Source organism: Cuculus canorus, chromosome 14 (genome assembly GCF_017976375.1).
Source record: "Cuculus canorus isolate bCucCan1 chromosome 14, bCucCan1.pri, whole genome shotgun sequence".
Lineage (NCBI taxonomy): Eukaryota > Metazoa > Chordata > Aves > Cuculiformes > Cuculidae > Cuculus > Cuculus canorus.
The window spans coordinates 11,487,372-11,512,649 of record NC_071414.1 but is presented as its reverse complement, the minus strand read 5'-3'; the positions used below and the strand labels follow the sequence as shown (position 1 = coordinate 11,512,649).

General features: G+C 51.9%; 2 protein-coding genes across 4 annotated transcripts; one reads left to right on the top strand and one right to left on the bottom strand.

Moving 5' to 3' along the window:
- Positions 1-539: 539 nt before the first annotated feature.
- Positions 540-7,400, bottom strand: CLTB (clathrin light chain B). 2 transcript variants are annotated; one of them, XM_054079467.1, is made up of 6 exons: positions 7,167-7,400; positions 5,376-5,422; positions 4,026-4,143; positions 3,619-3,730; positions 3,145-3,198; positions 540-2,680 (listed from the first exon to the last, which is right to left on the bottom strand). In XM_054079467.1, exons 1-6 carry the CDS (start codon positions 7,336-7,338, stop codon positions 2,509-2,511), a joined length of 675 nt encoding a protein of 224 aa, XP_053935442.1. In that variant the 5' UTR covers positions 7,339-7,400; the 3' UTR covers positions 540-2,508. The 2 variants fall into 2 exon arrangements, with proteins under 2 accessions (XP_053935442.1, XP_053935443.1); XM_054079468.1 differs by lacking the exon at positions 3,145-3,198.
- Positions 7,401-7,813: 413 nt separating this feature from the next.
- On the top strand, positions 7,814-23,976 carry FAF2 (Fas associated factor family member 2). 2 transcript variants are annotated; one of them, XM_054079465.1, is made up of 12 exons: positions 7,814-8,417; positions 15,493-15,561; positions 15,960-16,094; positions 16,773-16,849; positions 17,983-18,121; positions 19,434-19,519; positions 19,601-19,692; positions 21,105-21,282; positions 21,863-21,901; positions 22,211-22,382; positions 22,588-22,731; positions 23,208-23,976. In XM_054079465.1, exons 1-12 carry the CDS (start codon positions 8,022-8,024, stop codon positions 23,388-23,390), a joined length of 1,710 nt encoding a protein of 569 aa, XP_053935440.1. In that variant the 5' UTR covers positions 7,814-8,021; the 3' UTR covers positions 23,391-23,976. The 2 variants fall into 2 exon arrangements, with proteins under 2 accessions (XP_053935440.1, XP_053935441.1); XM_054079466.1 differs by lacking the exon at positions 21,863-21,901 and having other exon boundaries at positions 7,816-8,417.
- Positions 23,977-25,278: the final 1,302 nt, after the last annotated feature.

Below are 25,278 nucleotides of genomic sequence, written 5' to 3'. Positions count from 1 at the left end.
GGTGAACCATGTCTGCCCACAAACAGGCGCTTGGTTTGCCTTGTCCAGAGCCTGGGCAAAGAAAGAGGGAAGGCTCTTGCCCACTATTGATGACTTCTGAGACATGAGGGTGGTGGGTGAACCATTACCAGTCTGAGCAGGGTGAGGTCCACCTCTGCACTGGGGAGCCCAGGGCTCTGTCTGCTGTGGCGCTGCCTTCATTTGGCTCCCAGCTCAGCACGTCTTGGCCAGAAGAAGCTGCTTTTGGCTGCCTCACTGGCATTTCCTGCTCAGCCAGCTTGGGGCAGGGGTGTGAGGGGTGGCCAGTGGGCAGATCTACAAGCAGCTTGGTCCATCGGGACAAGCAGGAGCTTGCAGCTCCTGTTGTTTCTGCCCTGGCATAGCACAAGCCCTCTGGTCCTTCCCTTTGCTCCTGTTTTTTCCTGTAGGATGTGGTTCTCCTGGAGCCCCATCCTTTCTGCAAAAGGCTTTGTGGCTGTGGGTTCTCTGGAACACACACGTGTGTCACTGAAGCTGAAAGATGACAGTGCCCTGTAGGATTGGAGATGTCAGTTTATTGTAACAGGTGATTGGAACAGTCACAGATACCAAAGCCGAGGGGATGTAGAACAGCTGTGGGCACAGCGCCTGGGAGCTGGCTGCCCCTGCCTGACACAGGGCACATGGCAGCTGGGGACACGGGCCCAACTGCCTGCATGCGCTGGGGGGCAGAGTGCAGAGGGGCTCCCTGCACCCAGGAAGCAGCCAGAGGCACTTCCCGCTGCTCTGCAGTGAAAGGCAGAGGCAGGCAGACGAGTCCCAAAGTATCAGTGGCCTTCCTGCACCACAGCAGAGCTGCCTACGCATGCTGGAGTGCAGAGGGTCAGAGTAGGAGCAATCAGCCCTATGGACACGGGGGCACAAACCCAGCACACAACACCAAGTAAATCCATGCGCACCCATGTCCCTTTCCAGCCCACTGTTAGCCCATGCCCCAGAGCGAGGCGTGCCTGGTCACCCCATGAGGGCTGCAGGAACAGAACAGACTTGTGGAGCCATAGCTGCAGGGCAGGAGAGCTCTGCACACTTGCTTTTTAGCTGAGCAGGGCTCTGCAGTGAGGCTTGGACAAACATTTTGTGAGCTCTGCTCCACATCTCCCCAGCCTGCAGCTGTGAGCCCTTTCCAAGCTCTGAGCAAGCCAGACCCAGGGCATAAGCTCTGAGCTGCCCCACAGCAGGGATGTGCAGGCCCACTTCTCTCCTGCTATGTGCAACTTTTGCAGGTTTACCGGGCCCAGCCTCCAAACTGGAGGGGCTGATGCTGGCCCTGCCAAGCAGAAGAGAGAAAGCCAGTGTTCGGGCTGGTAAACATGCACCTTGCTGGGCAGGGAGTGGGACTGAGGCAACTCCCGAGGCTGCTTTAGGTGTACAAATTCAGCAGGGAGCCGAGAAGCCACTGAGAAGCTGCAGACAGATGTGTAGGTTGTTCCCCGGAACAGAACAAGCCCCAGCACCAGAACTGCCCAATCCTGGTCTGGGCCTCTGGGTTAGGAAGCTGGAGGCTCAATCTGCAGCTGGACCTTCCTACCTGCTTCCCTGCAACCACCCAGCCTCCTTCTCCCCTCCTGGTAGCAGGGGGAGGAGCAGTGTAGAGCCGAGGGCCCCAGAAGCCGGGCACCCCAGTCCCCACTGCTGGTGGCCACAGGAGAGGGACAGAAAACATCCTGCACGCTCACTCCATGGCCCCTTCCCAGTGCCCTGCACCACCCCAGTGCCTGGCACCAGCAGCCCCGCAGGACAGATAGGACATGGACACTACAGCTGCTGCTTCGAGCCCCACCAGCTTTTTGGGGTGTGCAGCCAGGCTGCAGAGAGTTCTGCTGGGCCTGGGGCAACCACTGGCATTCCTGCACCAGCCTGGGTGCCTGCCCTCACATTCCTCAGTCCCTGCTAGCCTGGCAGCATCACGCCATGGCCGTGCTCCCTGCAGAACCTACTGGTGCAGTGCTGAGTCAGGGCTGTTCCTCCCACCACCCACAGCCAGCTCTGCTCTAAAACACACCAGAAAGGCTGTGGGAGTCAGGGGTCCCACTAGGATCGCTGCCCTGGGGCCAGGAGCCAGCCCAAGGCACACGGCTGCCCTGCCTGCTGGTGCCCAGCGCCAGGAGAGCTGCAGGCAGGTTTATTCCTGGCACAGGGCTGAGGTGGGGAACACGGGGTGGGGGGTTCTCCTCTCGCTGAGCTGGTGCCCTGGGCACAACTTCCCAGAGCCCAGGCCAGGGGCTCCCCTGCTCATTCAGCTCTGCCTCCCAATGTCGCTTCCCAGGGAAATGCCACAGTAATAAATAAGTGTAGAAAGAGACCGATGCACCTTTTAAGCAAAGGAAAACCATGGGGAGAGTTACAACTCAAGCACAGCCGAGGTGCACACCAGGAAGTGGGCAGGGCGAGGCTCCTCTTGGGCTGGCCCCAGGAAGCCGCCCAGCTCTGAGAGCCTGGCCTTCCCTGCTGCGCTCCCGGCTGTGCCAGCTAGCGGGACAGGGGTGTCTGTTTGAGGGAGATGAGCACCGAGCGCATCCGTGACACATCCTTGCTCTGCTTGCTGCTCTTGGGGTTGAAATCACAGAGCTGGGCCACCTTCTCCCACTCAGAGCCCGGGGTTTCCTCCTTGGACTCCTTCAGGAATGCTTCCTCTGAAGCCCTGCAGAAACGTTGGGGGTTGTCACTGGCAGAACTCTTTCCAAGGAAACCCTCCCCACTCTCTGGGAACCCCTCACATGCCCACCTCCTCTCCCCTTGCTCCAGCTGATAAGCTCAGCGTCTTCCAGAATCCGGAGACAGACAACGCTCAAGGCTGCTGTTGGCTGCACTCACCCAAGAGATCATTCATCCAGTGGCACAGGCGTGTCTGCCTGCTTCCAAGACTTCTCTGCCCCCACAGCTGTCCCTCAAAAGGGACAAGACCCCACAGGGGCATTTCCAGGAGCTCCACTTGCCTCCTAAGACTCCACTATTTGGAGATGCTCAGCTGCATTGTCCTCCCTCTGGGACCTCGCCAGGGCCCAGGACCTCCCAGCATCCCTCTCCCCTTGGCTGCGCAGCCAGCGCTGGGGCCGGGACCCCCAGACCCTGCGGGGCAGGATACGGTCTGTAAGAGGCACGTACACGTAGCCAATCACATCGGCGTCCGGCTGCTGGTAAAAGGCTTTGTCAGCGATCCTAGCCCCGAGGCACAGACAGAGAGAGAGCGAAGAGTGGAGAAGCAGGCAGAGGGTTAGAAAGAGAGAACAGAGAGGGGGTTAGCGTCCTCCCACACAGTGTCACCCACTCATCACATCATACACGGCACCAGGAAATCCAAGGCTGCAGAGACAATGCCCCAACCCTGCCCCGACCCGAGACCCACATGGGATGCAGGAGGCATAGAGATCCCACTGTGATCCCAGCACGGTCCCAGCCAGGGTGGCTCTGCGCAGACACTCAAAGCCCTGGGGCCTCTTTCCTTAGCTGGCAAAACTCTGTCCCCACAGGGCTGGGCTCCACTGTGGGCACAGAGGTCCCCAGACATCCCAGAAAGACATATCTGGCTGCAGAGCAGCTCCCATTGTAGCCCTTACAGCCACACTGACCCCAACATACCTGTTGTTTGCCCTGTTCTTCTCCACCTGCTCACTCTGACGCAGGTTCCACTCCTCCAGGTCCTTCTTGGCTTTCTCACGCCATTCCTGCTCAGCCACCTTCGATGCCGCATCTAAGGCCAGGGCGAGATGGACCCCATCAGCCAGATTGGTCCCCACTGGGTCTGCTGGGCAGCTCCTGGGGCAGGCAGGACAGCTGCAGCCCCCCAGGCCAGTCCCCAATCCCCACTTGAGCATTGTGAGAGGTGTCACTGTCCCAAGGACAGCACCTCTTTGGCAGGGGCACCCCCATGGCACAGGGTATGACACCCCTCTCTGGGATGCAGCAGAATCACTGCCAGGTAAGGGCCCCCAACTGCCGTGCTGTGGGGTGCCAAAAGCGTGGCTACACACAGCCTTGAGTCTCACCCAGCTCCTCCAGGCGCTTCTTCTGCTCCTCCCTCCACTTGCGGATACTCTCAGGTTCCTGGGTCAACCGGTCAGCCTTGGCTATGGCTGCATAGGCATCCGTGGGGCCATTGGACTCCTGCAGGATGCGAGCACCTCACCGTCAGCACCAACTCTCCCCACCGCCCAGCCCAGCCACCCCGAAGGGCTGGCAGGAGGGCAGGACGCCACGGTCTCATCACTCAGACAAGCCAAGACAGGAGGTAGGGAGGGTGATAGCCTGGGACATCTGGGACAGTGTCCCCAAAGTGCTGCTCAAGCTGCTGTCCCAGTTCCCAGCCTCAGCCCCTGTCATCCAAAAAAAACTCCCCAGAATTGCCTTCCTTGACTTGCTGTTGCTGCCAACACAGCTCTCGTGTCCTCCAGGCAGACCCAGAGCAGGGGACAGCCGCCAGCTCTGTGATGTGCTCCCCACCAGTGTTGACCTTCCCTAGGGCTGAGTGAAATTACAGTGTTGGCCACAGCAGCCCCGGAAGGCATCGCGCTCCGCCTGGACACCTCCCTCACTCCTCCAAGCCAAGCTGCCTGTACAGCTCCGACCAGGCCCAGCACCACGATGGCTCAGCACCACTCCTAACACCTTCTGCTGGCCAGGATGCCCAGCCTGACACCGAGCTCAGCAATGGGATTACAGCTCTCCTGCAAGATCCTTAATCTAATTAAGTCTGCCTCATCTCTAATGTGATTATCATCCTGTAAACTAGGCACGAGCAATGCACGGGCCACTCTGCTGGGCACTGAGTGGGGTAAAGGGCTTGTCAGATGCTGGCACAGCTTCTCCTGCAGCCAGCAGAGCTGGGCTTTGGGCTCACAGAGAGAGCAGAGACCCAGGCAGGTGGGTGCCACAGAACACCCTCAACCAGGGGGCAAGTGGGTTTAATGGGCACAGCAGCGAGGCCACAGCAGGGAGTGTCCCGTTGCAGCCCTGTCCTGGTTCTGGCCTCTGCCAAGAGACGCTCCTGATTGCCCTCAAGGCCTCCAGGAGCTACTCAGGCTGGAGAGGGAGCTTCTGTGGTAAACGGAGGATTTAACAGCTGCTTCTAGGGCTCAGGCACTGCCTCAGGGCACAGGCCACTTGCAAACAGATTTGGGGCAAGCCGGGGTATGTGGGAACAATCTCTTCAAAGAGGTGTGAGAATGGAGCAGCCAGAACTGCCCCCAAGACTCAGACCTTTCCAGGAGCACCACAGCTGTTCTGTGGCTGGATACCAAATTCCAGTCAGTCCCAAGGGAGAGCAGTGGCATGCTGATCCCATGCCCACCCCATCCTGCTTAGTACGACTGGGCCAGGGGAAGGGGCTGAGCTCTCACCTGAAAGACATCTCCATTGACAGTGGCTCCTCCATTCTGGAAACCAGCTAGAGAGAAAATTAAGAGAGAAAGACAAACAACTATGGCAGGTGCAGGTGATCTCAGAAGGGCTGATGTCCACAGAAAAATCAGTCAGTTCCTGGGGGATGTGACTGTGGTGTTTTCCAGTCCAGAACACACCCATCTACAACAGCTCCACATGCGTGGGCTGGGCCTTGTGGTCTCCTGTCCTTGGTGAGATTTAGCCAGCACCTCTCACTCACAGTCAAAGCTCTCTGGGCACTTATGTCTTTATGGTGTTTTCACTGGTGTTTTATCTTATCTGAAGAAGATTAGGGAAACTGTTCCAGGCACGAGGCTGGACACAGGCAGGCAAACCTGCTAGCGGCAGAGCCCACAGAAACACTGCAATGTGCTCCCTCAGGAGAAGAGGGCAGGCTGCACGCCAGTGTCCTTGACAGCCCACCTGCAGGGATGACCCTGGGACGAGCTGCAAGGTTAGGGCTGGGAATGAGGCACCGCTGACACTCCTAGCTGGGGTACGGTCCCCTCAGCCCCAGAGAATACCGGGAGCCGCACACTAGGGCCATGAGGCTGACCCTGCTGGGGCTCTCTGCTACTGGGAGAGAAGAGGCTTTGAAGGAGGCAGAATCCAGGCCCTGAGCTCTCTCCAGTGACAACCACAGGGCTTCTATCGGCCGGCCAGCTGTGGGCACAGGCAGTCATGCAGCCACAGCGCAGCTAGGGCAAGCATCATCCTCACGGTGCTCGCCCCCACGGCACAGCTCCAACTACACCCTGCTCCAGCCTGTCTGACTGCATTTATCACCACAGCTGTCAGCCAGGGCTGCCCCCACGGCCCTGAGTGCTGAGAGGAGGAACCACTGCTCCACAGCCAGAACAAGGAGGCCCTGTGGGCCTGGGTTAGGGGAAGGAGACAGAGTATTGTGGCAGCAGTATGCCTGTGTCCATGCAGACAGCAGATCCCAAGTCTCTGCCCCTGCAGACCGGAGGCAAGAGTTCAGGATTAATTAATTAAAAAATCTAAAATATATGATGCTTGGGGAAGTTTAGATTGGACATTAGGAAAAAATTCTCCACAGAAAGGGTTATCAAGCACTGGCAGAGGCTGCCCAGGGAGGTGGGGTTCAGTCCCTATCCCTGGAGGTGTTTAAAAGGAGGGTAGATGAAGTGCTTAGGGACATGATTTAGTAGTGGACAGGTATGGTTGGAGTTGACGATCTCAAATGTTTTTCCAACCTAATGATTCTATGATTCTAGGATTAGCACCTTCCTCCTGCAGGGCTTGGCACCACAATGTTCCCAATGGAAACACCTTCCACTTCATACCCCAAAGGGCTCTCCCATCCGTGGGGACAGTGACGGGGCTGTCACTGCTCCTCAGCTCTGCCCGGATGCCTCTCACACTGCCCCAGCTCGAAGCACCAGGACATGGATCCATCCAGCCCAGAGAGCCCAGCCTGAGTGCACGGGGCAAGAATCGCCCCTCAGCCAGCAAGCAAGAATTTTTTAATTAGAAAGGGGATGATTTAGCTCAGACATCAGGAAGAAATCCTTCACGATGACGGGGGAGAGGCGCTGGCCCAAGGAGGCTGCGGATGCCCCGGAGCTGTTCCAGGCCGGGCTGGATGGGGCTTGGAGCCCCTGATCCAGCGGGAGGCGGGGTGGAACCGGAGAGGCTCTGAGGTCCTTTCCAACCCAAACCATTCCAGGATCCACCCTGAGGCCGGAGAGGGAGCCCCACACCAGTCCCGGCCCCGCCCCGCTCACCCGGCTCCGCAGCCTGCCCGCCCGGGGCGCCGCCCGCCTCGCTGTCCGCCGGCCCGAAGCCTTCGTCGTTCTCGATGCCCGCGATCTCGCTCTCCTGCAGGGCCAGGAAAGCGGCGGCCGGGTCTTCCTCCGCGCCGGCCCCTTCGGCCACAAAACCCGACTCGTCGGCCATGGCGGGACCTCTCCCGCTGCGCCGGGCGGGGCCGCCGAGATGACGTCACGTGGAAGGGGCCAGTGGGGGGGTGTCCCTGAGATGACGTCAGCGTGGAGGGCTGCGCTGGGCGGAGTTTATACGTAACGTCACACGGGGCGGGTCTCTGCAGTCATCGCCTGGCGGACGGTGGGGAGAATGGGAGTGGCAGTCACTGCGGTGTGGGCGTGGCAGTCGCGCTGACGTCACAGAGAGGGTAGGGCACGGCTGCTCCCCGCTCCGCCTGCGCTGGGCCGTCACTGAGGGCGAGCACTGCGGCCGGGGCGGGGGCAGCGCGCTGACGTCACAGGACGGGGACGTGGCCTCCGCGCGCATCGCCGACCCTGCTGGGCGGGGCCGGCTTGTGATGACGTCACAAAGGGGCGGAACCGTCGCTGGGAGTGGGCGTGGACGCCACGCTGACGCCATAGTGGGGGCGGGGCCGGGTTGTTCCCGGCGCGGGGCCGGGGCCGCTCGGCCGCTTCGTCCCGAGGCTCGCAGGGCCGCGGTGCGGTTCCCACCCTGCGCGGGGCGGGCGGCCCCTCGCAACCTCCATCTTGGCGGGCCGGCGCCATCTTGGGTGGAACCGCCGCCGATGAAGGGGCGACGCGGCGGGACGAGAGCTGCCCGGGCAGGGCCCACCCGGGGGCTGGAAGCCCGCCCCGATGTCCGGCAGCCCTAACACCTCCCGAGGGGCTCCCTCCCGTGCCGGGCTCCAGGCCCCACATCAAACCCACAGCCCCTTCTCCCCCCTCCGGCTCCGGAAGTGCCCGAGCGCGTTCGGACACTTCGAGACTCTTGGTGCGGCGCTCGAGCTCTCCCGCTGCGAGCTTCGGGCGTTTCCGGATGGGTTCGGCTCTTTCCGGAAGGCTGGGGAGCGTTTCCGGTTGCGGCTGATAAACGGCCATTGGCTTCACTCCGTCCGCCCCGCCGGAAGTGGGGACGAGAGACGTCACTTCCAGAGGGTGACGGATCGGCGGGTCAGAGGCGGCGGCAAAATGGCGGCGCCTGAGGAGCGGGAGCTGACGGCGGAGCAGACCGAGAAGCTGCTGCAGTTCCAGGTGCCGTGTGGCGGCCGGCGGCGGCGGAGCGGGCCGGGTCGGGGGCTTGCGGGCAGCGGGGTCCGCGCGGTGCGGGAGCGGCGGACCGGGCCTGGCGGTGGAGAGTGGGGCTCCGGCGCGGGGCTCGGGCGCCCCGGGCTTTCCTGGGCTACGGCCCTGCTGCGGGGCTGGCGGCGGCCATGCGAAGCCCCGGGTGCCTTGTCAGGAAGGGCGTTTGATCATCTGTGACTGGGGAGGTAGCAGGTGGCTGGCTGGATAGACCCTATTGACTCTGGATGGGAGAGGCTCTCTGCTGAGTCCTGGCCTTTTTTAATTAGAAAGTCTGAAAAACTTTCTTTTCGTCGTTAACGGCGCATAGGAGAGCCTTTCCCGGCGTCTTGGGAGGCTGATAGGCAATGGGCTTCTGTGGAATGTGGCTTCTCAGAAAGTCCTTTATAATCCACGCGGTTCGGTAGTCATAGAATGGTTTGAGTTGGAAGGGACCTTAAAGACCATCGAATTCCAGTCCCCTGCTGTGGGCAGGGACACCTCCGACTGGATCACGCTGCCCAAGGCCCCATCCAACCTTGCCTTGAACAGTTCCAGAGATGGGCCACCCGCAACTTCCCTGGGCAACCTGTTCCAGTGCCTCATCACTCATTGCAAAGAAATTCCTCCTTATGTGTAGTCTAAATCTGTTCCTCTCCAATTTATAGCTGTTCTGTAATGTAATGCCTCCTGAGAGGAGGCCACTGGGAATTGAAATGATCTAATCTCACTCTCTGCTGCATAACATGGGCTGGGTTGCTTAACCTTTAGTTTGCCAAGGCCTCAGGGCTGTGCCTCAGCTGAATAATTAAAAAAAAAAAAATCTGCAGATGTGGTTTATTGGGTAGAAAACAATGCTGTGGTGTTGAGAGACTTCAGGTTTTTCAGTGAGAAGTAATTAAACATGCTGGCCAATGAAAACTGCGTCAGGTGTCTGGGGTTTGTTTCTGAATTGTAGGGCGTCATGTGGGTGTTCCTTGGGTTGCAGAGGTATCTTATAAATATGGCATTTACTTTGAAGTGTTTTGTCCGATTTTGTTGCTTTGTGATATTTTTTTTAAGACTATGCTTTGTGTTTTTTGGTGTGATAGAGCTGTACTGTTACAGATCTTAAAGGCACTTCAGGGGCATCCAGCCCTGCCTTCCACAGCTGAGACAGGTTGTGGTGTTCCTCATCGTTCCAGACCTATCTGTGCCAAGTCTTTACCACTGAGCTGGAAGGATTTTCAACACCCTTTCTGAAGCGGTTAATACACTATTTATCCATGACTATAGCGATGAGGAACCTTTTTTTACAGATATCTCCTCTAAATCTTTGCCCAAATAGCTTAATCTGCAGTAATCTTAATTTACAGACACAGGAGGCAGTGCAATGTTAGCAATTGTTTTCCCAATACTGCCATTTTCCTGGTAAGTATGTGAGGTTTAAGCCATTGCCTTATGCTGAACGTACATATGTGCAAAAGCTGTCCTTCAGCTCTGTTTCTCTTGCTGTAGGATATTGTGGAGCTTATAATCTACTGATTCAGGACAGATGGGACCAGCTGCTCTCATCAGTGTCCCTGTTGCTATTTTCAAAACCCTGTGGGCAGCTGTGAAGCTAAAGAATGCTGTTTCCTAATGCTACCTGATGTTGCCATGGACAGCAGCCTGGGGGCTGAAGGGGAAGGCAAAGGAGTCAGAAGGAGGGATTCAGGTTTTAGTCCAGCTTCCTCTTGAGCCCTGGATTGAAGTGGAGGGAAATGTTCCTTAGACTGCAAAGGGAAAGAAATTTCTCAGATAGCAGACAGTGGCTGTCCAGAGCCTAATCTCAAAGCTGTAGCCAAGAAGGCTTCAATACCTGGATCCTTTCATTCTTGTATCCCGTGGGGTTAGCTTTCCACCAGGGCTGTGCTGGTTGCGGACTTCACTGGTGATACCTTCTCCCCTGATGCTTTGTGCCTGATGGAAAGAGGCTCAGGTGTGTGGTTCTGCTTCTCTCTGAAATGAGATAAAGTAAATCAGTCCACCTGGAAAACTTTTTTTTGCTTGTTCCTTTAGGTGAACTCTGTTAAATAGCATTTGCCGTTTGGGAAGGATGGCCAAGACTTGCTGAAATCATTTGTATGTTACTGCTGGGGCAAAACACTGCTACAGTTAGCTTGTAAACCTTTCAGGGATTCCTGCTGTCTCTGTAGGGGATACTTAATGTTCTCAAAGATAACTTCACTTTCATTATGGCACAGTTTTGAGTGGCTTGCCCGACATTCTGTGGTGGCAGAGCATTGTGCTTCCACACAAGGCATGCCACTGCAATGGGAGTAAAGCAGGAGGGCTGACTAGGAAAGAAGGGATTTGGGAGAACAAAGACAAGGTAATCAATAGCAGAAGGCCCTCAGTGGTGTTCCAGTTAAATGGAGAGCCAGAAGGGAAGCATTGAGCAAGAGCTGTGGAGTGTCATTCACCCAGCAAACAGCTGTTCTAGGTGAAGGTGTTGTTGCCCTACACTGTTTATTCTACTTTTGCTGGAAACTGCTGCTTCAAAGGTAGAGGTGAATGCATGATGTCCTGTTTGTGGCCCAAGCCCTCGGGGTTGCAGTTGAAATACATGCTTTGCATTAATTTTGCTGATGTTTGCTTGATGTGTTTTGGTAGTACTCAGATAAATGGCTCTGCTGACAGAATGGTGATGGTAGCAGCTCTCTTACTGCCAGGGCTGGAACAGGACAGTCATAACAAAGCATAGTTGCAACCTCCCATTACTGCTGAGGCAGTGCCTAATGTAAAGGAATTAAACCAGCTACATTCTTCATCTGTCAAGGCTTGGCTCTCTTTACATCTGTAGAGAGAAACTTGATGTGAATGGCTTAAGAAGGCTGTGGAGATTCATCTCCCTTTGGGAGATGGAAGAAACAGCAGTGGAGCTTTGGTGTGGGATCTTATTGTTGATCTGTGCCTGTTACATTTGGGCTCATGTCTGATGTTAAAATATGCTAATGTAAAGGAATGGACTGTTGTTTGCAAACGTAAAAGTTAGCGCTCGCAATGCCATCTCTAACTGGGGAAAACAAAATGCTCAGGACTGAAAACATCTCTGATTTAAAAGCAAGGAGGAAAAAAGAAACTACAGGCATCTTTCTTACTTGATGTATTGCATATTGATCAAAACCCTCATAAAGGCATTTGCTGTCATATCCAAAGAGAAACTTTCTCAGTAAAGGCTTTTTTGCTGCTTGAAGTCAGACGTTCTTTACTGTTGGAAACATAATTCTCTGGAATTTGGCAGTGGGTTGGGAATTAAGAGCAGTGCCAGTTGCAGTCCTGTGGATTTGGATCTCTTGCGCTGTGTTTCAACATACAAGCGTATCTGCAGAGGGAATGGTTTCGTAAGTCCAGTTTACAACCTTTGGCCACTCAGCATTACTCCTTCTGCCTTTGAAGCATGGAATTGCACTTTCCACTACTTCAGTATTGAGAAGATTTTAGTGTGCTGAGCAGTCTGAAAGGGGAGATGTAAATAATGATATCCAGCAGAAGCTTTGGTATGTTTTAGGATAGCACTCTGAGTGGTGTTTGTGGAGGTAGTGTTGAACTTTCTTGGCATTTATAGTACTTAATATTTACGAAACAGAATATTATCCACTGTCTTGAACTTGGATCTATATTTATTTGAAAGTTTGAGTGTGCTAGTTAAATGGGATTAATTTTAACTACAGGGGGACTTATCTTTTTTGTTACTTGCTATGTGTAAGACGCATGCTCTTAGAGGCAGCCAGTGAGACTACAGTGAGTAAGAAACTAGCAGTTCATGACTGGTCTGAAGATACCGATGCAGTGGAAATTGTGATATTTCAAGTTTCTAATCTTTTTCCCTTATTAAGGTGAAGTTGTGGTGGTAGAAGGTGCTGAGATAACAGTATAAATGGTCAGTGGGAAGGATAATGCAGAGTGTTGGTGTTTACCAGCAAGTGTTGTCTAAACTGACAGTTGAACTGTCTTCCTGTGGTTCCTTACATTGAGTGGGAGTTGTTCTGAACCCACACGCGTCTTCCAGAACATCCTGGAGCTGTAGTCTGTCTTACAGAGCAGTTCAGAGTAACATTTGGGAAGGGGGTCAGTTTTAAAAGTTGACTTTACACAGGCAATTTATTTTTCCTCCAGTGTTTTAATCTTCAACTGATTAGCTTCGCTGATCAGAGGAGTGGTGGGAGTGGTAGGCATGGTACTACTGGGTGGTTTTGTCACTTCTGTTTTGTGTTAAGAGCAACTGTATTAAGATAGTAAGAAAAAAAATGTAGATTCACCTCTGTGGAGAAGAACCACTGTGGAGAACTGGGATCTGACCAACAGCGTGCCTATTGCTGTAAAGGTGGCTGGGGAAAGGGTGAAGTTGGCTGTCATGTAGTCTCTGGAGCTCAGCAAGTCTTGCAAATGCTGCAGTGTTTCAGTGCTCATTAAATGCTTGTTCATAGTTCTGCATGGCTGTTACTTCAGTGCTGCTTTCTGACCTAAAACTGCTATAATGTTGTGCATGATTTAAAAAGGAGGGAATGTTCAGCCATGTGATTAGGGCTGATAATCCAGACATTTAGAGACAAAAGTGTGAATGAGTTTCTGAATCTTGTGAATTTTGCCAAAACCAGCAGAATTTCCAAGGTGTTAAGGAGTGATCAGAAAACTTTCAAGGCTTTGAAATACACACATTGACTTTCTAAAATCAAATAATTGAGTAACTTGCAGGTGCCTTTTAAGATATCCTTCTAAAAGGACAACAGGTGCCTTCTGTAGGAGCCTGGGGGTAAAAAAAAGTATCAGAATACAAAACCTAAATTTTACTTGGCAAAGCACATCTTTTTAAGAAAGGTAAACTATCACTAAATTGTGAAGCTGAGTGATAAATGAAGGTGTTGTGGTGCTAACAGCTGAGTTGAGTGAGCTTCATTTCCATGAAATTCACTCCTTTAGGGCTCCCTTGTGAGGCTCACTGCAGACTGACTTTTCAATATGTATGCACCACTGGGCAGTGACTTGAAGTGCTTCTTTCTGAGCAATGGCAATCATGTAGTTAATGTCAGGAATGCTTTGAGCAGTCCAGTTCTGTACAGCAGAATGAAACAAAGATTTCTGCCCAGTAGATTGGGAAGAAGGTAGAGATCTTTTGAGAATTTATGAAATGGAAGCCAAGGAAGGCTCAAAAGTTTGAACTGAGCACAAAAATTGAATAGGGCATTTGTCCACGGTGTGACTTGGGTGGAAATAGCATGAGGAATGTATGAATGGGGGCAGGGAAGGGAATAGATGCACCATCCTTCTCCAGTGAAGAAACAATTCCGGTGCATTCTTAAATGGTCAGCTTGTCAAGACTGCCTCAGGGGCTTTTAAATGAAGCAAGAAATGGGGGAGATGCTGAGCAGAATTGAATAGGGTTGCTGACAATGGATTGGAACACAAGATGTAATAGAATCTACACACAAGGATTTACACCAAGTCACTGCTCTGTGTTCGCAATCATCATAGGCTGCCTCCTGCAGAGAAGCTGTGCTCTGCTGCATGACTGACACTAGGAGCAAAAGCCCCCTGCTCTTTGCAGAGTTCCTGCTTGGCTGAGGTCTTCTTGGGTGCCGCAGAGAGGAGTACATGGAACTGACAGGCAGAGGACAGGCAAGGCTCTTGTGTAGTTCATCTCCCAGCACCTCTGTAGGTCAGCAGGCTCCAGCTGTCAGTGTGCAGCAGTCTGGTGGGAAGGCAGCCTGCTTCGCTGCTTGACCCAGTCCCTGAGCCACTGAGGCAGGTGCACCCTCAGCAGTGTTACACCAGCTGGTGGGGAGGTGCATGGGGAGAAACCCATCACGTGAGGAGGACACAAAGCATTAAGAATCTGTGGAGTTCCCTTGTCAAAAATTACCTTTCTGGAGAAATTGCTGTGTTTTTACAGTCTCTTTGTGTCAGCAGCACGTATTTGTTGAATACTACACTGCTTGTGACAGTTATTGTCGTTGCTTCTGCCCTTATGTATCCAAGCTAAATAGTTGTTTCTGAAGATGCAACTGTTTTCTGGGCTTTCTGTAGCCTTGTTATTAAAAAAAAAAAAAGCCCTCACCCTTTCTACTCCTTTTAATTTTAAGATAATACTATTTTCCTTCAAAGTTGCCAGTGTTGTTAATTGTGTCACCTGTAATGATCCCTCACAGAGTGATGCAAAGGCATTTTAAAAGTGTAGTAACAGCACGTTTGTGGCCTTATGCTTTCCCATGAAGTGTGCACATCAGCTCTGAGGTGATAGGTGGGGGTTATACAGTCCTGAAATGTCTGTTCAAACACCTTACAGCAAGTGGTGTGGGGAGAGTTGTGAGCACAGATTTGTTTCCATTCCAGAGGTGCTGACATGGCTTCTTGTAACAACAAATACTGTTTGATCTTTCATGCACAAATTCTGATTGGTGCGCGGTTAAAATGTGCCTTCCCAAACGCTGGCTTGAGAGCCCAGTGGCTTTGAGGTCTGCCAGCATGTTTGGACTGTGATTTCTGCTTTGGGTCTTGTCTACTGTTGGGCTGGATTGGTGGGGGTTTTTTTAACTCTAGAATCCCCTGTGAGGCTGGAAAACACTGCCTGTATTACTGCCTGGCTCATTTTGGTTTAGATCTGCTTATGCTTGCAGTTAGTAAAGTAATTGTTGTCTTGGGTGTTCAGAAATGGTTTCCCAAAAATGGTTTCCACCTGTTTGAGGTGGTGTTTGAGGGGAACAGCCTGGCCTATTCTTCCAGAGTGAAGTTTGTGGGCAGTGCTACGTTAGATTCTCAACTGGGCTGACTGCAGCTGTAACAAACCTGGGGCACTGCTGAGCAGTGGCTGATGCGGGAAGGGTGCAAAGGCCTGTCAGGGCCCTCTATGCTTACGGATTTGGGCTGTCACAAATTGCTCTGCTCTCAAATGAAGAGCAGAGTGCTTAAACAAGAGAGTATTGTGGTGATGTCCTGCGTCAACACCTGTCTGTGCTTGTGTGTTGCAAAGCACAGTGAAAATACAGCTCTTCCCTGGCACTCATTTGCTCTTATTCTTCTCTTTTAGGACTTGACCGGCATAGAGTCCATGGACCAATGTCGTCACACACTGGAGCAGCACAACTGGAACATAGAGGTACCACTCCAAATAATATTTGTAGCTGTTTCCAATTACCTGGATTCAGTTGAGTGTCTGTGGGGAAGGGGGGCCCTATTGGTAAGATTTCATCTGTCAGCCCCTGAATTCACACTAGCAGCTGTCTCTAGCAGTATCTCGATACATCTGGAGAGCCGATGTCAGGAGCACGTGGCAGAGTTGTTATGGCTGTGAACAGTCGCTTGGCTGCCACATTGTGTAACTGCCCGTAGCTCGTGTGTGCAGGCTGCCACGGAGAAGGCTTTCCATGCAGAAAAGAGTACTGCTCTGAGACTGTGGACAAATAATACCTGCTTTTAGTATCCAGACTATAAAAAAGATATTTTCTGCTGTCCTTAAATGTCTGAAACAGCCCTTTGCTCTTCCTTGTGTCAAAGGCAGCTGTACAGGACCGACTGAATGAGCAAGAGGGTGTCCCAAGTGTCTTTAATCCTCCTCCATCACGGCCGTTGCAGGTCAATACAGCCGACCACAGGATCTACAGCTACGTTGTCTCAAGGCCACAGCCAAGGGCAAGTTATCTCACAGTGGATTTTGTCCTTCCTCCTTGGTGCCTATTTGAACAACAGAACGTGCAGGCAGGGAAAGGAATTGTTTTCTTCATATGCTGTTATCTCCTCTCTAAATATTCTGTCTTCTGAAAACAAAATGTAAAGCAATTCCTTCAGCCTCTATTGCTGCTGTGGATATTTTCTCTATGTTGTGATTTACAGTATGGATAACCTTCTTTGTGTCGTAGAATGTCTTACTGTTGTATAGTAGAGCCTTTTGATCCGTTCAGTAAAAGATTGTCCCCATCTTATGGTGGAGTGATCATATTTTTTTCTTTAGAGCCCCCCTAAAAAGTATAGGAACTTTAATGCAAGTAGTTGATGCTGTTTTCATGTTTCACAAACATATTTGCATGAGCACCTGTGAGGCTCAGTGCTGTTAATCCCTTTGTACAGCATTGCTGCTTGAATATTCAGCGACACTGTTTTTTCACGTGTCGTGTTGAATTCTGAATGAACTGTTAGTCACTTGCATTTGATTTGATGTGCCCAAAGCCATGAAATAGTGCTGAGCTTTTGCAGTGGTCAGAGCACTGACACTCCCTAGCATGCCTGTGTACGTGGTGCTGGGGGACATGCTGCTTTGGCAGGCCTGATCCTGGGGTAGAGGCTGTTCTAATTCTTTGTTTGCAATTGCAGGGCCTGTTAGGATGGGGGTACTACTTCATAATGCTTCCATTCCGATTTACCTATTACACATTACTTGATATATTTAGGTAAGTACTTTTTTGTGCTGACTCATGTATTGGCTGAGGTTCACTCAGCTTAGATTTGGCTTGTACCTCTGTCCCTTGGATCCAAGTCTAATGGCAGATTTTTCCATCTATTTGCTCAGCTGGCTTTATCTGTAGCCTTGTCAAGTTTCTACACAGTTTAGTAAGAAATAAATCTTATTGCAGAAAAAATGAGCATCTTGCAGCTCTGTAAATGCAACATTTAATTGGCATTCTAACTCCACACAGCTTTACAGTTTGTGCAACACAAAGGGCACGCAAAATGGTGTCAAACTGTCCAGTGTTCCTGGATGAGCAAGTTGATCAGAGCCACATCCCGTTGTGCTGGGCTGCAGGTTAACCTGCCCTAGTCCGTCTGTTACTTGGCACAACCCAAACTGTAAACACCTTTGCTTTTTCCCCTCTGGTGTCCATTTCCTCTTTTCCCTTTGCTGCCCTAAAGGACCAGTTCATCTTGCCTCCTTACAGCATTGTTAGAGAGAAGAGGTAACATTGAAAGGTGGTGAATATCCATCAGTCTTTCCTCCTGCATTGTTTTGGCACTTTCCCCTGCTGTGTTACTTTTTCTTTTTCCCCTTAAAGGCTTTTCCAAAGCTCAGTGTAACTTCTGTACATCAACAGAACTAAACAACATTGATACCTGCTTTGCAGTTAAGCTTTTTCAGCCTCAGGAATGACTGTTTCTTTTCTCTCTGTTGGACTCCTAGTATAATGTTCTCTTTCTGCAGCTCTTTGCCCTCTGGAATCGTTGGTCTTGGTATAGAAGTGCAGTTTTCAAAGTTACCTGGACAAAACTGTGGCTTTTAACAGCCCATCTTTAACTAAATTCTATAAACTTCATGCTGCTGTGTGGCTTATGCCTGATGCTACAGAGGAAGTTAAACCTGTCATACATGCCTACGATGAAATAATATTTGACTGGGTGGTTTCTGTGGCAATGGTATCAGTTTGGAGCAGGTGGCAGTTTAGGTTGTGATTATAAATGTTCAACGGTCTCAGCTGTGACTTTTTTTTTTTTCCTTCTTATGAATGCCAGTGACTCTTCCTGGAAAAGCAAACATGTTCTTCAGAAAGCCAATCAGCCGAACTTCCACTGTCCTTTTCTTGCTTCCTAGGTTTGCTCTGCGCTTTATACGCCCTGATCCTCGTAGCCGGGTCACTGACCCAGTGGGCGACATTATTTCGTTTATTCATATGTTTGAGGAAAAATATGGGAGGATACACCCTGTCTTCTACCAGGGAACTTACAGCCAGGTCAGTGTCACGTGGTGGTGCATAGACCCTGGGGATGTGGATGGCAGGGATTGTGCCAGATGGTATCAGGGCCCACATGGCAAGATCGCTTTTAATCTAAAAGCCCAGCGTTTGTCCTCGAACACTCTTAACAGGGTAACGGAGAGCTAGTGAACAAGTGTTGGAAAACCTGTGTCTGCCAGGCTTGATGAGGTGCCAAACCTGCAAAGTTGGAAATCAAAGCTGCTCTGACTGTTCCTCGACCGTCTGTATGGCTCTATAGCCAACAGCTATTCTTTGTAATCCTGCCTTTGTTTTTATAAACTGATGTGGTATGCCAGAGTCTGCCCTTCTGTTCACCAGAATGGGATTGACAGCCTGGGCTTGTGTTATAAAGAAACTCCAGAACTTGGTGCGGTACCTCAAAATTGAGAGAAATTATGGGATGTGAGAGTGCTAGATCTGGGCTGATGGTGCTCTCTGTAAAAGAGGGGCGTCCCAATGGATATGGCCTGTTCCGCAGCTTCTCTCAGCCTAGCCAAGAGAAGGGCCTCCTGCAGTGCATCCTGGCAGACAGTTGGATCAGCACTGCTTCCCGAGTGCCAAAGAAGAATGTGGAGTCTGTATCAGCTCCGTGCTGCACAACGAGGGAGCTCGCTGCCTCCGCAGCTCTTCTAGGCCCCTCTGTTTTGCCTGGAATCCAAGCTTAAATAACCACGGAGTGGTTAGGCTACCAAAACTCAGTGCCAGTAAAACAAGGAGCCCATTGTGCACTTATCCTGTGGCTTTGTTAAGAAATGAGAAATTCACTTGGGTGGGTGGAATCCAGGGACTGCAGATGAAAAATTTTGTTGTTGGGTTTTTGGTTGATTTTTTTTTTTTGTATTGTTGGGGCCTGCAGCATTCTTGAGTTATCTTTTAGGAGTGTTTTCATTGTGCTCTGAAGACTGTCCTGTACAGGCTAGAGTGGGAATCTCAGCCTAGTGCTGTGACTGAAGAGAGATGGAGGGCTCTTCCCTGCCAGCTGGGTCCGGCGGGGCAGCGGGTGGTGCCAGTTTGCGCAGTTGCCTGCCTGGCTTTGCTGTGAATTTGGTGTTCTCTAAAGCCACATCCTGGAAGGAGCACGAAAGAACACCATTGTAGCCAACTTAATGAGAGTTTAGCCAGAAGGTCTGACGGGTTCACTCTCCACTGCTGCTTCATTAAACCTGTGCAAGTGGCAGAGGAATGGCCTGCATAAACATTGCTGAGCTGTGACACACAATTCTTGTGAGTGCTGCTTTCCCCTTGCCTAGAGGCCCTGTAACTTTACCTCCTCTACTCTTATGCCAAGGCACTGAATGATGCCAAGCGGGAACTGCGCTTCCTGTTGGTTTATCTTCATGGAGATGACCACCAAGATACAGATGAATTCTGCCGGTAGGTAGGAGAGTTTTTTCAGATAGTTATCTTTGCACTGTAAATGCAGCTTCATTCACATGATATCTTCTCGTCCCCTAGCAATACACTGTGCGTACCTGAGGTGATCACCCTCATAAACACTAGAATGCTCTTCTGGGCTTGCTCAACCAATAAACCAGAGGGATACAGAGGTGAGTGTCCCTCCTGGGCTTTCTGTCCCCTCCCATCTCTGGAACAAACCAAACACTCTGGAAAATTTAAGTGTGAAACACCGGGTTTTGTGCAAGGAGATGAGATTTCAGGATTGCATGGGGAAATAAGGTATTGTTTTTCCTGTGATATCTCAGAGACCCTGTTTGGATAGCACGGAAATAGCTTCTGCTCTACACCTCCACTATTCTGTGTTTCTGGGCAGTCCTAATTGTGTACCCTTTGCTGTGAGCATTCAAGCTGCAGTGCCTTGTTAATGGAGTTGGTGGGTGTGTGTTGAGGATTAAACTGAGTGCACAAACAGGTATCTTGCTAGCTGTGCCCTTAAGTCTGGCTCGTATTACACCTGAGGCCAGGAGTGACTTGTTGGGTGTGTTCTTTCCCTTTTTGAGACGGCCATCCTCAGTCACGGTCTCCTTGAGAGTCCACAGTGAGGTCCTTCCAAGTGGTGTCTTCCCAGAGCTGTTGATACCTGGCCTGCTTATTCATAGGGTTTTGCTGCAAAATGGAGCCTTTTACCAATGTCTGTTTATGCCTCCTGTGTTGCTTCTTACCCCTCCTGTTTCATCGCAGGGGAGAGGCCAGGAGTTCTGGTGCTGGATCTGGGTCATTCTTGGCTTCATAACTCAGCTACCAGCTATTGACACTTTGAAAGAATGGCTTTCAAAGCAGACATCCTTTTACCTAATGCCGTTCTGTTGCTGCAGTGCTTTGGAGTCACAGCCTAGGAAGTGGAGCTGGAAGGGGTCGTGGCCTTTCATTTAATCCACAGGATGCTCTGATTTAGTTTGGAGAGCTCTCTTGGTAATGACAGCTCTAAGTTGTGTGATGTGCCACGCATGTTTTAAGGAGAGGTTGTTCAGCAGTTGTGGGTGAACTGTGACTTAAAAGCCCTCGATCTGCTTAGTTCTTTGCCTCAAGACAGAGTCTGCCTCTAGCAGAAACAAGCTAATTTTGTTCTGAAACGTCCAGGGTGGGCACTCTGCCATCTTTCCCTTGACAGTATCTTCCAGAGTCTGGCCATCTTTAATATCAGTGAGCGTTTCCTGTGGTTAACTTGTGTTTTTCTTCCTGCAGTTTATACCCAGGGCTTTTTGTCCCATTCTGAACGAACATTCAGAGCAATTTACTTCTTTTCTGCTTGAATCGAAGAACCTTTTTGGTTACTTGAAAGCTTGTTTTTTTCCCCTCAGTCTCCGTGCTCCCAGCCACTTCTTCGCTTTGCTGACTTATAGCATTTAGTTTGATAAAATGGAGCCTGAGGCCTCTTCTGCCCTGGAAGAGATAGGAGCTGTGGAAGCTGCTTTCTAGGCCCTTAGGAGCATGTTTGTGCTGTACCCTTTGCTGACCCTTCTGGCTGGGGCAGTTATGGTGATGTATGCCTGTTTCCCAGTCTCCCAGGCTCTGCGAGAAAACACGTACCCATTCCTGGCTGTGATTATGCTGAAGGATCGCAGAATGACAGTAGTTGGGCGGCTAGAAGGCCTCATCCAGGCTGATGACCTCATTAATCAACTGATGTTCATCATGGATGCCAACCAGACATACCTGGTGTCCGAACGCCTGGAAAGGTATGGTGGGACCCAAGCTCCAGTAATGCAGATCTTCTGGAAGCAGAGTCTGCTCTGCCCCCTTCCTCCCTCCAGACACTGTATGTAGGCAGGTAGCTGAGCAGCTCCTGTTCTGCTACACAGCCCATAGGCTCCCCTCTGTCACGGTGGGATCATTGGTCCTTAAATTCAGGCCACCCTATAGCCAGGGAGCTGTATGTGCTGCCCATACAGACCCGTTACTGAGAGGCGGGTATGAGCGCTCTAGTGTTCCGCAGTTGGAGCGCACCCTTAGTGTGCTGGAGCTTTGCAGGTGAAGCTTGGACAAGAGCCAGTAGGAGCCATGTGGGAGCAAAGGCCTCACAGTCAGGGGAAGAGCTGGCATCTACAGCCAGTCAGTGAGCAAGTGCTGTTGCCTGGGCTGGCTGTTCTGAATTCCAACTGCATTTCTGGTAGTGCCTCATCAGCATGAGCTCCAGTCCCTGGTAACTCTGTAGGGGGTTGCAGGCTGTGTCTGAAGTAGGATGCCACCTTTGGTCTTCAATCTGCCCAATGGGACCTAGTAATGTTTTTCATACCTCTTATTTCTGAATTGTGGAAGGAATAACCTGAAGGAGATAAAACCACGAAGAGTCTCCAGGTATGAGGCAGAAATCCTGGGCACTGCTTATGTGCTCTCTGTCCAGCTGTGGTGGGTGAGAAGTCTTCAGCCCTCAGTTCATGGGGGAACTGATGTTTTGATGTTCAACCTAAGGGAAATGGTTTGTGTGTTGGGGGCTGTGGAGACACTGCTTGCCTTCTAGAAGCTTGTGGTGCTCTAAATGAGGCATTCTGATGTGTGTTCCCCTGTGGGTTTGAGGCTGTATCTGCACCCTCAGGTCTGCCATCACCTTGACGTGTCTTTGGTTTGGGGTGTGCCAGCCCTGACCCTCCCTGCTCACGTTTGCAGGGAAGAGAGGAACCAAACACAAGTTCTGAGGCAGCAGCAGGATGAGGCATATCTGGCATCCTTGCGTGCAGACCAGGAAAAGGAGCGCAAGAAGAAGGAGGAACGGGAGAGAAAGAAGAAGAAGGAAGAGGAAGTGCAACAGCAAAAACTAGCAGAGGAGAGGCGGCGACAGGTAAGAGCAAGCTGACCGCTGGAGAAGCTGCTATGCCCGGTGGGATGGTTGTGTTGTGTAGGAGCAGCGCTTTCCTATTGGTTTGGAGCTGCTCATCTTGCTCATGGCTTCCCTTTGAGCCTCCTGGAGCAGCTTTGCTGCAAGGAGCAAGCATAAAGGTCAATGCAGTGCATGCCCATTGCTCCTCTCCCTCCTTCCATTGCAGACGCTGCAGGAGGAGAAGGAGCGCAAGTCCGAATGCCTTCCTCCTGAACCACATCCCGATGACCCAGAGAGCGTTAAGATCATTTTCAAGCTGCCTAACGATTCCAGAGTGGAGCGGCGATTCCACTTCACACAGTCGTTGACGGTGAGCTTGGGGCAGAGCTGATGGGCTTCCCAGAGTAAAGGAGGGTCAAGAGATTCTCCCAAGTGGCTCAGCAAAGCTTTGGTTCCATAGACTTTACCAAATGACACCCTTTGCCAAGAGCCTTGGCAGGCAGAGTTGTTCCTGGGTAAGGAGGCTGTCATGGGGCCTGGTCCCACTGGCTTAGATTAGAGGGAAAAATGGAAGAAATACTTTTTTTTTTTTTTTCCTCCTTCTGAAAAGTTGACTCTTATTGCTCCTCATTTAAATAGATGTAGGAAGTGCTAGAAATGGAGTCTGGACTGCCAATGCTCTGTGACAAGTCCTGTTCCTTGCATGCTAAGAAAATGGCTGGCCAGTGTATACAACAAACACAGTGATGGTGCAAATCTGGTGACCTCCCTGTGAGATGCCACGGATGCAGTTTGGCTGTGCCGTTGCTCTCCCAGCTGGCAGTTACTCCTGTGCTTCTTTCCCAGGTGATCCACGACTTCTTGTTCTCCTTGAAAGAAAGCCCTGAAAAGTTCCAGATTGAGGCCAACTTCCCTCGCCGTGTCCTGCCCTGCCTCCCGACAGAGGAGTGGCCCAACCCACCCACGCTGCAGGAGGCTGGACTCAGCCACACGGAAGTCCTCTTTGTGCAGGACCTCACGGACGATTGACACTTTTCCAGAAGACACAGAATGGAAAGAGAAATTCATATTATTATTATAATACAATATTTTTTTTAAAAGACTGCGTACGAACGAGGGATCAGAGACCACATCACCTGTGCCAGCTGTGCTGCCTGTGCGCACTGGCAAGAGGAAGTGTGTGCACGTCCTCGCACACGTGTGTACACAGCCATCCCCTGCACTTGGAGGGCAGAGAGGGAGGGGAGCCTGTGTTGCCCCTCCACCCTCCCTGGGGAGGAACAGGAATGGCAGCTCTTGGTAACTATTGCTTTTATTGACAACAGTAATAATAATAAAACCCCAACAATCTGACATCTGGTGAAGATTTGATCCTCTGCTGCTCCTGACAGCCAGAAGACCGGGCGCCTGAATGTGCCGTGAGGAGGGCCAGACAGTCTCTTCAGCTTCACTCTGTGTATAAATGTTTCTTTTAGTATTTCTCTTGCTTTGTAATGACCAAAGGAGAACGGGGTTGACAATAGTATTAACTTTTTTGATAAAGAGCTGGTTCAATTCTTACCTGTGTGGGGTCTTGCCCAGGGTTCTTAGCCTGCGTAGTGTAATAAACTCTGCCTCTAGCATGTCTGTGCCAGTGCTTTCTGCCTGTGCCCCTGCACCGCGTAGGGGTGCAGCCACTGTGGCTCTGCAGCAAGTCCTGCTCCTGTGCCTGCAGCACGGCTGGTGCTGCACCCTGGGGGTGCTGCGCAGCGCTGGGCGTGCTGCCTGCTGTGCAGCAGGGACGGGGGGAGGCTGGGGAGGAGGAGGATCACCCTTCCTCTGCTGAAAGCGCTGAAATCAACCCTCCTGGATCAAGTTAGAGGTAGAAAAAGAGGCACTGGAGAAGCAGGGGGTGGCTGTGGAGGGTGCTGTTGGCTCCTGCTCAAAGGGAGCAAGGTGGAAACCTGTTCCTTCCCTACCCCTACCGGTCAGTCACCTGCCTGAAGCACAGAGAGGAGCAGAGGACTCCTTCCACCCCTGCCTGCAAGCTGTAGCAAGGCCTTGTCTTTCCTGGTGGCTCCAGGGCTGGGCAGGGCTTTTTCAACAGGGAGAAGAGATCCTTCGTTTTTCCTCTCAAAGGAAGAGCTCTTCCTCTCCTGCCTCTGCAGCCCTACTCTTAACTGGGAGGAGCCAGAGCTCCTGCTTGGTGTCTCACAGAGGGCGGATGTGTGTTTGCCCAGCTCAGAGTGCCCGGCCTGGGGCGGGCAAGGTCCCATGGGGGCAGCCAACAACAGAGTCATAGAATGGTTTGGGTTGGAAGAGGCATTAAAGCCCACTCAGTTACAGCCCCTGCCATGGGCGGGGACACCTTCCCTCTGGATCAGGTTGCTCAAAGCCTCATCCACCCTGGCCTTGAACACCTCCAGGGAGGGAGTATTCACGGTTTCTCTGGGCAACCTGGGCCAGGGCCTCACCACCCTCATTGTGAAGAATTTCTACCTGAAGTCTAATCTAAATCTTACCCCTTCCAATTAACGCCGTTCCCCCTCAACCTATCACTCCCCAGCTTTCCCGGAGCCCCTTCAGCTATGGGAAGCTACTCTGAGGTCTCCCTGGAGCCACCTTTTCTCCAGTCTGAACAACCCCAACTCTCTCAGCCTGTCCTCACAGCAGAAATGCTCCAACCCTCGGATCATTTTTGCAGCCTCCTCTGGACTCGTTCTAACAGCTCCATGTCCTTCTGCTGGGGATTCCAGAACCGGACCCAGCACTCCAGGTGGGGTCTCACAAGAAAGCTGCTTCCCCCAGCGGGGTACAGGCATGCTGGAGGGCTGGGGGAGAGCTGGAAGACCCCCCCGGTGTTGCTGGACACTTGCTGTCTCAGGGTTACAGCCAGGAGAACTTCCCACCTTAGCGCAAGCAGCAAAGGATCTCGGGG